Here is a 13,981-nt window from a genome sequence, read left to right on the forward strand (position 1 = left end):
GTGTAAACTTGACGTAAACAATACGTAAAAGTTCCATGTAAACATAATCTCGAAATATACGACACAACCCTGCAAAATCGTCTCCGCACATCGAGTATTGAACTCGGCTGCGGAATCGTACCGGTTTCAATCGACCTCGCGCCGCGGTGAATGACACCCTCGGCTCGGTTCGGGGCGCATCGGATCGGCTCGGGCCCGGCGATCGGGATCGCGGGATCGCGTCTGACCGTGCTACGAAGTACGAGGGGGGCGGGGCGAGCGAGCGCATGCGCGGTCGCGCGTTTCTGGCACTTAGACTGGTTGCGCGGCGTCGCGACGCGCACACGGAGTACAGTCGTTCGTCGGATGCGGGACGAGACGGGCGCGTTGCGGACGGCTTAGGGTAAAGTGTGCCGTCTCTCCATCTTTCTCTCTTTCTATCTTTTCTCTCTCTCTCTCTACTTCCCCGTTTTTCTCACGGTCTCTTGCGAATTTGCTAACACACTCGTTGGGAGACCCACTGTGTGTGCGTACGCGTCCCAGCCATTCGCTCTCGGAGCTTCTTGTGTCTCACTTGGTCGACGGCGCAGCTGAACCACGGTACTCCTTGCGCCGCAAGTCCATCGCTGCCCGCGCTGTGTACAGATTCCGTGCGTCCGGGGAAATGGAGCTCGAGCAGGCTACACCGCAGATGAATGCGGATCTGGTAAGCGACCACGATTCCGCGTCCACGTAGGTGCACGTTTTCGCGATAATCGCCCGTGGGAGCGCTCTCGCCTCTTGGTCGTCTCTCATCGTGCCCGATGCGAAAATTTTCTAAGTCCCAAAATGGCGTCTACGACTAAGTCCTATCGTGGCGGACGGGCGAATCCCAAGGCGCGCGAGAGTGCTCCTCGTGGCTCCCCGGCTTTTCAACACCGTCGAACACACGCGCGTGCTCGCGTTTGACCTTCCCGGTCACGATGAACGGTCGCTCGTCTGTTTCAGGAGAAGAAGACTAAGGAGAGCGGCGGCGGCGGCGGCGACGGCGTCTCCGGGAATCATAGCGGTGAGTTCTTTACTTCTTTTACTCGGATGCGTGCGAGGTGAGCATCGACCGAACGGAGGCGAATAGTTGAATTAAAATCGACCGGAGGACTCACGAGGATCACGGGGAAAGGGGGAATTGAACACGTGTCTCATTTCGTTCAGGGAAGAAGCGTTTGAAGGTGGGATGAGGGATCCTGCAACTGCGGAAGTTGCCTTTCCCGTACCTACTTAATTATGAATTTTGCATCTTCTCGAAAGTTCGAGAGTTTTCCAGCGATAGTTCAAGGATGCTTCGAGAAAGTTCGAGTCTTCGATCGGGGATAAGATCGTTATGGATAGCGATGTTTGAAAAGAATAGTAAAGAGTTCCAAAACAAATGAATCATGTGCGATAGGAGATTTAAAGAACCGCGCGAATTTTTGATTGTTAATTTTTTATGGAAAAATTTATCCACGCTTTGAAAAAATCTCATTAAATGCGTGTTTATTAATTCTAATTAATTTTTTAAATATGTCATTTTTTGCCTATTTTTTTATTTTTATTTTTATTAATTTTTTTATTGTTCTTATTTTTATGTGGTTCTTAATTTTGCATATTTTATTGATTATGTATTGTTTTCAACGATTGAGAGAATCTAATTCTAGAATAGGATCTAATTCTAGAAAGAATCTAATTCTTAACAAAATAACGATGACTATCTAAATTCCATCAATATCAGATTAATTTTAATTTATTCTTTAACTTGTAATTCTAAGAATTAAAGCTGAAATACAGACCTTTGCATAATGTATAAAGCATAAAAAGCCAATCAGAGTTTTTTTGTTTCATGAAAACGAAAGAAATGGACTTTCATTGGTTCATATTTTCTTATTAATTTTATTCTCAATTTAATTTATTTTAACAATAATAACTTAAATTAATAACCGAAATTAAAGTTAATTTACATTAGTATAAATTGAATTAAACGGAATATTCTTGATACTTGAGATATTCTTTTCAACTTTGAATTTTATTCAAAGTTTATTCCTTATTTTGTTATTATGTTAGGTACTATTAAATTAACATTTATCTCGTTTCATTATATTAAACTTTATGTACCTTATAATCTTTAATAGACAGAATTATTTTAAAATTAATGATGAATTTCATGTGTGTACTGTAAATTTCAATTAAACATTTAATTTTCTTAGATCATATCAATGGCATGTCCAACGGTTTCGACAAGAAAAGAGAGCACAAATCAGAGCACAGAGACAAGGACAGAGAGCGATCTCACAAATCGGATCATAAAGATAAAGATCGGAGCAAAGACAAGGAGAGGAATCATAAAAGCGAACACAGGGATAAGGACAAGGACAAACATAGACATAGCTCCAGTTCTGTTAAGGACAAGGAGAAGCATGATAGTAGTAATAATAAAGACAAGGATAGAAAGAGTTCATCTAGTAAGGACAAAGAGCATAAGAGTAGCAGTTCATCCAGCAAAGATAAGGAAAAGGACAAAACCAGGGACAAGGAACATCATCACAAATCGAGCTCGAGCTCCAAAGATAAAGACAGGTAAAATAAAAAAGTGTCCTTTAAAATATTATCTAATAATGTTTGACGATGATATTTATCTGATTACGATATATTTTTGCTAGGCATCACAGCAGTTCTAAGGACAAGGATAGCTCGAGCAAGGATAGGCATAGACACAGTTCCTTGAACTCTAGCTCGCGCGATAAGGATAAGGACCGCAGTATCTCGAAGGACAAGGATAGTAAGAAGCATTCGTCGGAAAAGGACAAGGACAGACATTCCACTTCCCACTCTTCGAGTGAGAAGCATCGTTCCTCGGAAAAAGATAAGGACAAGCACAGAGAAAGTTTGTCCAGCAAAGATAAGCATCGTCATGATAAAGACAAAGATCGTCATCGTCATGATAAGGACAAATGTAAGTAGCAATATTTAATTTTATTTATGTAAATATTTATTTTCCCCTTTTAATCTTTCGTGATCAAATGCAGCCAAGCATCGCGAGGAAAAAGAGAAGAAGGATAAGGAAGAGATCAAAGTAAAGGAAGAACCGAACGTGAAGATGAATCACTCAAGTGAAGGATATTACAATCTAGAAATCAAGCCTGAGATAAAGGAGGTAAGATTTTGTTTGCGGTTAACGTTTTGGAGAATAAATATAAAATGAAATACTGATATGGATTTCTTTCTTTAGGAACCCATGACGCAACCAGAATTTGATGATGATGACGACAGCGGTGGTGAGCGACCACTTTATATTAAGGAAGACGATGATGATGAACCGATTAAGGAGAATGCTAGTATGGATTCGACGGATGGAAATGACACCAGGCTGTCGGATCTCCACAATACGACCATCAAAACAGAAAATGACTCGGGAGAAGAGGATGAACCATTGGTAAATTTTGTTTTTTTCAATTTTGTTTTTTATTTTCGGAGATTATTTAGGCCCTTTCCATTAAATATATTGATACAGTTATCGGAATCTAAGGTATCGTCAAGAGTGAAGAGAAAAATCGAGTCGGACGAAGATGACGACGTTCCGCTGTCAACGCGTAAGAAAGCCAAGAAAGCTACTAACCAGAAGACCAAGAAGAAAAAACGAAAACACGCGGATGATGATGATGATTATGACGCCGAGCCTGAAGATATACCGGTACTAAATTTTTTTATTAATACTTTTTTCAAATTAATTGAAATGTAGATCGTAGAACAGTATGTTTTGTACTGTGCTTGTCTTGTAGAAACCAAAGAAGAAAACCACAAAGGTAAAAACAGAAGGCGAAGTAAGCCCGAGGAAGAAGAAGCAAGAGGAGGAGCAGCAGGAAGTTTGGAAATGGTATGGACACTCAAAGTTTTCCACTCAAATAATCATATTAATGCAGTTCTCTCTTAATTTTTACTGTAGTTATTTTTTGTTATTTTAGATTAACTTTAATCATGATTTAAATTACATTTTCTGATTCTGATATCCGTTTCTATTATATAGATTAATCTAATTCTATCATATGTAGATTAATTTTAATCTTAGTTCAAATTACTCTTCATCTTTTTTTAATTCTTAGAATAAAAAAAGATGGTGTTAAACCTTGATAAAAAAGGACATTAATATGGAATTCATTCTGCTTCAACGTTCAATAAGTAGATCTTATTCCTAGGGATGAAAGTATCATGATTGTAAGTCCCTAGGAAATACGTTCTCCTATTGGAGAATGAAATGTGAATCTTCCATAAGAATACATTCAGTGTCCAATAGGAGCGTTTGTCTCTCGGAGATAAAAGTCTCTAAAAAATTGGATATAACATTTATTTCCATGTGGCATCGTAATCTATATTTCTTTACAACTTTCCTCTCGAATCTATTTATTCTCAAGTGAAAGATGCGAATGATAGGTGGATGTAATGAGCCTTGTAAGAAGCATAGTAATTCGTTTCTCAATGAGATGTTTAGTTAATCTTGGAGGCCATCACAACTATGTAATTTATAAAACAAAAACAGATCCATCGATTTTGAGGTTATGTTTGAGGTTATGAATCACGTTGGTTCGAATCGTTCAAATCTAATATCGAAATTTGAATTGATATCTTTTACTTTCTTCTACTTTCATAATACAGGCTTTGTCTTAAGATTAGAGACTTAACATAATTTCTTCATGTATCATTTAATATAATTTAAGGATAAAAACTTGTGTTTGTATTAACTTAATTAGAATATAATTAATATAGTTCTATAATTATTATAATTAATATTTAATATAATATAATGTTAAATTCAGGTGGGAGGAAGAGAAGAAAAGCGATGGAACGAAATGGTATTTCTTGGAGCACAAAGGACCAGTATTTGCACCACCCTATGAACCCTTACCCCCTACCATAAAGTTTTATTATAACGGCAAGGAGATGAAACTGAGCGAGGAGACAGAGGAGGTTGCAACCTTCTATGCGCGGATGCTCGACCATGATTACACGACAAAGCCTGCTTTCAACAACAACTTTTTCCACGACTGGCGAGAGGTGATGACTGAATCGGAGCGTGCCAAGATCACCGATCTGTCGAAATGCAACTTCAAGGAGATGCATGCGTACTTCTTGCAAAAGAGTGAGGAGCGCAAAGCCATGACTAAGGATGAAAAATTGAAGATCAAGGAGAAGAATGAGGAGATACAGAAAGAATATGGTTTCTGCAGTATTGATGGCCATAAAGAAAAGATCGGTAACTTCAAGATTGAACCGCCTGGATTGTTCAGAGGCCGTGGTGAGCATCCCAAGATGGGCAAATTGAAGAAGCGAGTGCTGCCGGAGGATGTACTTATCAACTGTTCGAAGGATTCAAATATACCGAAACCACCGGCCGGTCATAAATGGAAGGAGGTGCGACACGATCCGAATGTAACATGGCTGGCTTCCTGGACGGAGAACATTCAAGGCCAGGTGAAGTACGTGATGCTAAATCCATCCAGCAAGCTCAAGGGCGAGAAAGATTGGCAGAAGTACGAGACAGCGCGGAAATTGGCGCAGTCGATTGACAAAATTCGCGCGGAATATCGAGACGACTGGAGAAGTAAGGAAATGCGCATCAGACAACGGGCTGTTGCTCTGTATTTTATTGATAGGCTGGCGCTTAGAGCCGGCAATGAGAAAGATGAGGATCAGGCGGACACTGTAGGCTGTTGTTCATTACGAGTGGAGCATATCAAGCTGCATGAACAAAAGGGCGGCAAGGAATATGTCGTTGTATTTGATTTCTTAGGTAATTGAATTATTGTAATTATACTTAATATATATTTATAATTAATCCTTTGGTATATTGCACTATGGAAACGATATAGCACGGCCAACTTGATTGTTTATGACTTTTATGAAAATAAACATATTGCAAAGAATTTTTTTAATCAAAATACTAGACATTAACAGTATCATATAAATGTATGTAACTTCGTTAATAAAACGTTATAAGCAATGAAAAAAACATTGGAAAACATCGAAAAAAAACTGAGATATTCTTAGAGTGAAACCAAAGGATTAAAGAGTAGTTGTATTTTTTATAATTTCTTAATATTATAATATAATTCAATTACATGATTTCTATAGAATTAATTAATCCCACAGGTAAAGATTCTATTCGATATTACAATGAGGTGCCAGTAGAGAAGCGCGTTTTTAAGAATCTGCAGCTCTTCATGGAAAATAAATCGCCTGGAGACGATCTGTTTGATCGTCTCAACACCACCGTGATGAATAAACATCTGAACGAGCTGATGGAAGGTTTAACCGCTAAAGTATTCAGAACTTACAACGCATCGTGGACGCTGCAACAGCAGCTCGATAAGTTGACTGATCCGAACGAAACAGAGGCAGAGAAGATCCTCTCGTACAATCGAGCCAATCGCGCCGTTGCCATATTATGTAACCATCAGCGTTCAGTACCAAAAACACACGCGAAATCCATGGAGAACCTAAAGGCAAAAATTGACACAAAGAAAGCAGTGATAGCAGAGTGTGAGCAGCAAGTAAAGGACGCTAAACGAGATGCAAAACATGGTTCAGTAAAAGAAAAAGTGTACGTCATCTTTTACTTACATTTTGTATACATAAAATAAATTTATAATAGATAATGAAATTTAGATTAATAATAATAAACTTATAAAGTAAGTTATTTGATAATTTAACTATTATGAATTTTGCACATTACATATACATAAAAACTTTATAATTTTAGTTTAAATAGTATTTAGATATAAAGGCTATTTTATGCCTGATAAATTTAAATTCTTTGTTTAATTTAAAATTACTTTTTTTTTCTCTTTAATTTAACTAAGAAAACTGATTTTGTACATAGCTCATGTTTATATCGTGCAGCTCGCGTGCGTAAATTAATTGTTTTTAATGTTTTTATAGAACATATGAAAAGAAGAAAAAACAACTAGAAAGATTTAAGGATCAATTGACGAAGCTGGAAGTTCAGGCAACTGATCGAGAAGAGAATAAAGAGATTGCGCTGAGTACCTCCAAATTGAATTATCTTGATCCTAGAATTTCCGTTGCTTGGTAAGTATATTTAATATTTTTATCTAATTTTTTGTTTTTCATAAATTTTAATTTTATTATTTTATATTCTTTAGTTTTTTTTTATTTCACATATTCACAATATTTGTTCTTGCATATTTTATTTACCATAGCTGATATTCTTTTTGCTAAGATCGATACTATGATCTTAAATAATTCCTTCCTGAAAAATAGATGGTTCAATTTCTATCCAGAATTTCAGTAATGATTACTAAATGACTATATGCATTACTTGGTTTCAATTCAGGTTTCTTTTTCTAAGTATTCTTCCTTTATACTCTTCTTCTATATCAATATAACAATGATGCTACCTGCAGAATAGAAGTCTTATGTCAAAATCATCACTCAATAAAGATTGCCAATTTCCTCTCGGTCATTCCTGACTTCTGTACATTTATATACTTGAGATTTGAAAACGTGTTGCAAATTGAACTTAGACTTGCAAATGCTGTAAAATTTCTGAAGACTTAATTTAGTCAACCACTTCATAAACAGCTCTGCAGCATATTTAACTCTTTTCATATTTGTTGCTATTCTATAATTACTGTGCTCTTTGGACCGCTCCAATTCTATAGCAAAGGAAACTCTCTACTGCTAGAAGAAATATGGACATTCGGTATTTCTTGGAGAAACTGAAAATTCTGGACAGAAGTTGAACCAATTATGATTAGTACTAGTTTCACGCACTATTTCCCTTTTTCGCATACAAATTGTCTTCTCCAGGTGCAAAAAGCATAACGTCCCGATCGAGAAGATCTACAACAAGACTCAGAGGGATAAGTTCCGATGGGCAATAGACATGGCCGGTCCAGACTATGTGTTTTAACCCCGCGGATCGTCATCGTCATTATCATCGTCAAGGCCAATGCATATCGGTCCACGAAAGGAGTATATCTCCCGCTGACGATGTATCTAGTGAATTTTACGTTCTAACGAGCAGCCAGGAGACTTAAAGTAAGACAAAGAGAACGAAAAAAAAGAACAGTGTAAACAGTATGAAAAATTTTTTACACTTACGCGATAGAAATGTGAGAGTGTGGGAACATATTTTCTATAGGATAATGTGCATCGCATGCGTATTAAACAATGCGATTGGTATATTTAAAGTGATAATTGAATGCAGTACGCGGATTCGACGAGCTTGTCTTAGACCGATCGTACGCGTTTTGCCATGGGTAAAATGCTTTCTATTTACATCGCTAACTTGTTCGTCTACGTGCTGATGCGTGCAAAGCACTCAGAAGTGATAATTCATAGAAATGATAATTGAAAAGATGGTTGCCGCGCGAATTGCGGGTGATCTGTGCGAGAGAGAAACATTTTTATTTCGTTTAGGTAGAAATTCATTCTGACTATGGCGTAAGAAACTAGTAAAAAATTTTGGAAGAAAAGGATTTCAAATTTGTGATGGCATATACGAGAGACAGGGATCGAATTTTGCGAAAAGCATAAGGAATCTGACGGCCGATTTCGGCATTCGAGAAAACTATAACTATGCTATTGTATATAAGTAGAACATATTCGTACGAGTGAGTCGCGGATATCGTTTACGATTGTGTCGATATTAGACAAGAAAAAAAGAAATGGAAGAGAAGGAAGATGAAGAAGGGAAAGGAAGCGAAAGAAACCAACTCGAAGTAGGCAGCTGATGAATTTTATATTTCCCTTTAACGAGCATAAACACGCATAATGCACTTGTTTCTCTCATAAATGTGTGATAATGTCATTCATCGAGTATCACGTTTACATTTTGCAGCATGTCGAAGACATATATGTATTCGTAGAACGTATTCGATATTGTGCACTCCTCTTTTGATATATAATTGAAAGAAAAAGCGTAACTAGCAAATTTTTGTCGGATCGTGGTTCGCCCCCCCCCCTCTCATCCCCTCACCTCCACCCCTCCAAGAAACTCAATAGTATAAAGAAATGCCGAAATATATGAATATATATATATATTTAAGTGAATTATATCGCTTTAGCGATTTATGTTTTATAAGATGTCTCTAGGCTATAAAAATAAACGACAAAATGTATCCTTTAATTTCTTAACGTTATTTGCACATTTCGCGCAAACCTTGCTCGGTGCCGAGCAGAAAGGTTACTAGGCACACACATACACGCGTGTATATCATATATACATATATACATGTATGTATATAGTATGTAGAAATGGGAAATAAAATTCTCATTCCTCAATATATTTCATGCAAAAAAAATATATATATATATACATATATATATATATATATATATATACACACACACACATATATAATATATATATATATATATATATATATATATATATAATAAATGTAAGTATATAATTATATACATGTACGAATTATATGTATATATACATACACATATACTTTATGCTCATTTGACGATAAGTATTAAAACATAGCGTCAAGCTTTCCCATTTTCATGATCGAATCGCGAGACATTCTCACGCATGTGCTTAAATAATACGTAAGATACGAACGTATTTATCTAGGAAAAATTTTATTCGTCGTGACCCCTATCCCCTTGCTTTCGTTCTTCGCGAATTTTTTTACATTGCGAGGCTAAAGCGCGAGTGGAAATCGCCTTGTAGAAATTATGGAATTGGCGCCGAATTTACGGAGATCTGTGGGACCTGCGAGATTCTGTTCGGATAAAAAAAAAGATCTTGGATACCGAAAAACGTGATCTACATAATTGTATCTCAGTGCGACGGCGTGTGTTTCAGAAGCGGAGTAAAAAGAGTATCATTGTCTGTAATTCGCGCGCTATAACTAATTTTTAATCTTCATCCCTTTAATTCGGATCCGCCTCGTGCTACGCTCATTTCTATTGATGTGAATTAACTTCAATCTCGGTTTAACTTAGTTTTTATCTGATTTTAAGAAAAATGATGAATAAATTAAAAATGGAAAATGATGAATAAATTAAATCGAGAGATTGAAGTTAATCTGCAGATTATTTTTTTATAAAAATGGACAGGAAAAGAGAGTGATAAGCAGCAATTATAAAAGTGAGAATTATATAAGTTCTAGAATTATTGTACATATAATTGAATACATTATTTTATAATCATTGCAATTTATTTAATTACGAATATTAATTAATTTTTTAATTAATATTCAATTATGAATATTAATTTATTTAACTGAATATTAATTTATATGTACATTAATTCTATATATAAATTATGAACTAATTTATTCAACTATATATATTAATTCTACATATAAAACTTGTACAGTTATCACCTTTATAATTACTACCACCGTTTTTCTCAGAGTGTAGACGAACTAAACCAAATTCGATCCATCGCGATTATTTCGCAAGAAAAAAAATCATTATTATTCTGTTGCATTTGTACATACGACGAGGCGCTGCCTGTTCTCTATCGGCCAAGGATACGTATTTAAGCATTCGACGGTTAAGAGGAAAAACGAGTCGTGCTCGGCTATCTATCGGTCAGAATGCAACGCGTTACTTATGTTACGTGCGCGAATCATATGCATAATTATTACTAGTTAATTATAAGATACACGTAGATATATACGCATATATTTATACGTAAGAGGATACACGAGACGCTTCGGATTACGTTCCGGAGACGCGGGTTTTTACGCCTTATCATCGAAAGAGAAAGACGTCCCCGACATCGGCGGGTCTGTTCATCATTTATTTTTTTTTCCTCGCACGAAAAGAAAGATGTATTAACTAAAGCTTTGAGACCTGATCCACAATAGATAGCCTTCGCCTTTCAAGCTCTAAACTGTAACGTTTTTTTTCTTTTTTTTTTCATATATAAAAGCATGACCTTAAGTCTTAATCCCTAAACTTTAAACGAGCTGGCCAGATCGCAGCTGGAAAGTTTAGGAGCTTATTGTTAAAGCGAATTAATGTCACAGCTCAGAGCAAAAGGCTCACTGCACTTATTGCTAACCGGGTCTAATTGAAATTAATCTTGTTAATCCGACATATCGTATTCTTGTTTTTAATGGAAATAAATATTTGTATCATTAATCTTTAGAGGACCGTTGTGAAGTCTCGAAGTTAGTTTATTACGTGTTAAACATATATATTTTTTCTTAGAGCGAAATTTTCGCAATTTAAGAGAAAAATTCCTACAGCCCTCTAATGATTTATTATATTATTGTTAAATCAACGCTCTAATGAAAAAAAATTCTCGTAATGTCCCACAACATTTTGAGAATTTTTCACATTTTAAGTTTGTGAAGGTTTCCAAAAAAAACCTCAAGCTTCTTCAAAGTTTTGTTAAGTTTTCTTTAGCAATTATGAAATGAGAAATTTTAGGATATTTCAGAAATTCACATATATAAACAATTCTATAAAATATTTAAACTCGAGCATTCCGATTCGTATTAAAAAATCTGAAAGATAAAGAACTTTTAAGAAGTTACAAAATTATATAAATTGTGAAAAATTCAAAAGTTTGTATAGAAATTCTGAAGAATTATGTGAAGCATTTTTACCAGAGAAAGATTATTTCCAATTAAATTTAATGCTGTTAATACATCATTTTTTCGTGAATAAATCTCATAGTACATAAAAAAAAATGGAAAATATCAGAAGAAATCTCTCGTTTTGATCCTCCCGTTATGTTTGCACACGTCGCGTTGATTTTTGTAGAAGTAGCGTTATCAGTTATCGAGTTAAACGAGAATTGTTATTTATTATATAATAGACGTATCATTGTTCACTCATACACATGCAATACACTGGATAACTAGCGACAGCAGGACGACATTATATTGATAATTGCGAAGGGAAGAATCAGTTGTATACACGCTCTAGTTAGATCATAGCCGAAATTGATTTTAAACTGAACTACGAAGTATTGATAATATGATAATATGTACGTTTTCACGAGTAAAAAAAAAGATACGATAGGCCGCTCGCAATCACTCGCAATACGAATAATAGCAATGTAAATGAATCGTGTAACGAGAAAGGGGAAGAAAAAAAAAAGAAAAAGAAAATGCAATCGGCGAGCGCGGGCCTTCGACGAGCACTGCTAAGATTTTTAACTTTTACAAGAAGAGACTCGAGTAGGAGTGCAATTGATATCTAGTACAATTTTCTGAGCCCGCGTGATCGGCGGGAGATACATAATGTGTATGTTTCAGTGATTATCTCACTTTTTTCGATATATATTATTATTATTGGAATAATAAAAAGTTAGTGCCAGATCGATGCAGTCGACTTTATTATTATGCATCCAGTTTTCGTGTACGGGATATTCCTTCTCCATTATAGCCGAGAGGGCAAAGAAAAGACAATTATTAACGTGATGCGTGTTTCTGACTTTGCTGATTTATTATTATAAACGACAAAGTACAATAATATATTATAGTATTATTATATATTACTGCGCAGTTAGTTAGAGACGATAAAAATAAATTATATTATATATACACAATTGTATATAAAAAATGAGTTTTATATATAAATAATTACATATTAAAAGAAATTTATAATGTATGTATCAATTATAAATTGTATTTAAACGTAATTATTAATATATAAATACATTTATCTATATATAATTGTGTTTATATACACGTTTAATCTCTCAAAATAAGAGTGTAAATCCGTAATAAATATTAAATTGTGTAAAAACTTAAAAACGAACGTAAGTGTCCTGGACAGTGTGCAGTAAAGTTCATGACGCGCGAAAAAAGTCGTGAGTAGCCGAAAATTTAGATATTAACAATATCGTAGAGAGAGAATTCGCTATATTTTTTAATCTTTTGTCTGATAAACATCAGGCGAGCGTACCGAATTTTTCAATTTCTGAATCGAGGCTTCAGTCACCGCGAGAAGAGGATTCCGGCGATTTTCGACGTTACAAGGAGAAAAAATTTTAAATCCGTTAAAATAGAAGCAAGATAAAATTCCGATAAAAGGAATTCTTTGGCAACAATCTCGCTTATACAATTTTGCGATTATTTCATGTTTTATCAGAATGAGGCACTCTCATGCTAATTATACAGTAAAATAGTCAAACAAGAAAACTATCGGCTACAATCTTCTCACGATATATATATATATATATATATATATATATATATATATTATGTACTGCACATAGCACACGAACGCTTTCGTTTAGCGTATATAAAATATAAACTCTCGAAAAAAATTTAATTCCTTTCCTCCATTCTTTATATTTTTTGGTTATTGCGTCACAGCAGAGTAAATACCAAAAGAATGGTAATTCCTACGTTGAAATAGGTAGACTAGACTATGCTACATCACGATTCCATTTCTTACCGCGTAACACTGCTTGTTACACGGCGAGATTGAAATCTCTGGATTTGGGAGACCGCCCTCCGAATCGCTACTTACAAAAAGTGTAGGATTTGTTCTTGTAACGTTCCTCTACCGTGTACTCTTCTAAAGTAAAATATTAGTCTTTCACGATTAATTCTTTTTATCAAGAAACGCGTCTTTTCAATTAGGCGAATAGCAAAATTATTATAAATAATAGAAATCTTGCTTATAAAAGATGCTCCTCTCCTCTCTCGAATGCACGATTCTAATTCCTCAGTCTCTACGCTACTATAATTCTATCTACTAAACGCGTACGAAAGTTAACATCTGTTGTCTTTCAATGTGTAGTTTCAACAAATCGATCTTATCTCTTTTTTTTTGTCATTAACTAACGTATTATAACATTCTTGCGCTTGTCGACATTGTCTCGCGACAGAATGCTATACAAATCGCGTGCGTGCCGTACAGTATCGACGCGGTTCGCATATACGACGTGTAATCGATCGAAAAGACAATTGATTGCAAAATGATTGCGTATACGATAATTTTTACGAATAAATAAAACATTTTTCACTCTAATGACTAGCGTATCGAT

General features: G+C 35.3%; 1 protein-coding gene across 2 annotated transcripts; it reads left to right on the plus strand.

Moving 5' to 3' along the window:
• The first annotated feature begins 310 nt into the window (after positions 1-310).
• Positions 311-8,676, plus strand: Top1 (DNA topoisomerase 1). Of its 2 annotated transcripts, none has more exons than XM_011065575.2 (12): positions 311-685; positions 967-1,027; positions 2,199-2,568; positions 2,652-2,944; positions 3,018-3,145; positions 3,221-3,424; positions 3,503-3,682; positions 3,771-3,865; positions 4,803-5,776; positions 6,136-6,586; positions 6,925-7,074; positions 7,816-8,676. In XM_011065575.2, the coding sequence occupies exons 1-12, from the start codon at positions 644-646 to the stop codon at positions 7,916-7,918; spliced, it is 3,051 nt and encodes a 1,016-aa protein (XP_011063877.2). In that variant the 5' UTR covers positions 311-643; the 3' UTR covers positions 7,919-8,676. The 2 variants fall into 2 exon arrangements, with proteins under 2 accessions (XP_011063877.2, XP_011063886.2); XM_011065584.2 differs by having other exon boundaries at positions 3,518-3,682.
• The last annotated feature ends 5,305 nt before the right edge of the window (positions 8,677-13,981 follow it).

Source organism: Acromyrmex echinatior, chromosome 17, assembly GCF_024713525.1.
Source record: "Acromyrmex echinatior isolate Ae372 chromosome 17, ASM2471352v2, whole genome shotgun sequence".
Classification (NCBI taxonomy): domain Eukaryota; kingdom Metazoa; phylum Arthropoda; class Insecta; order Hymenoptera; family Formicidae; genus Acromyrmex; species Acromyrmex echinatior.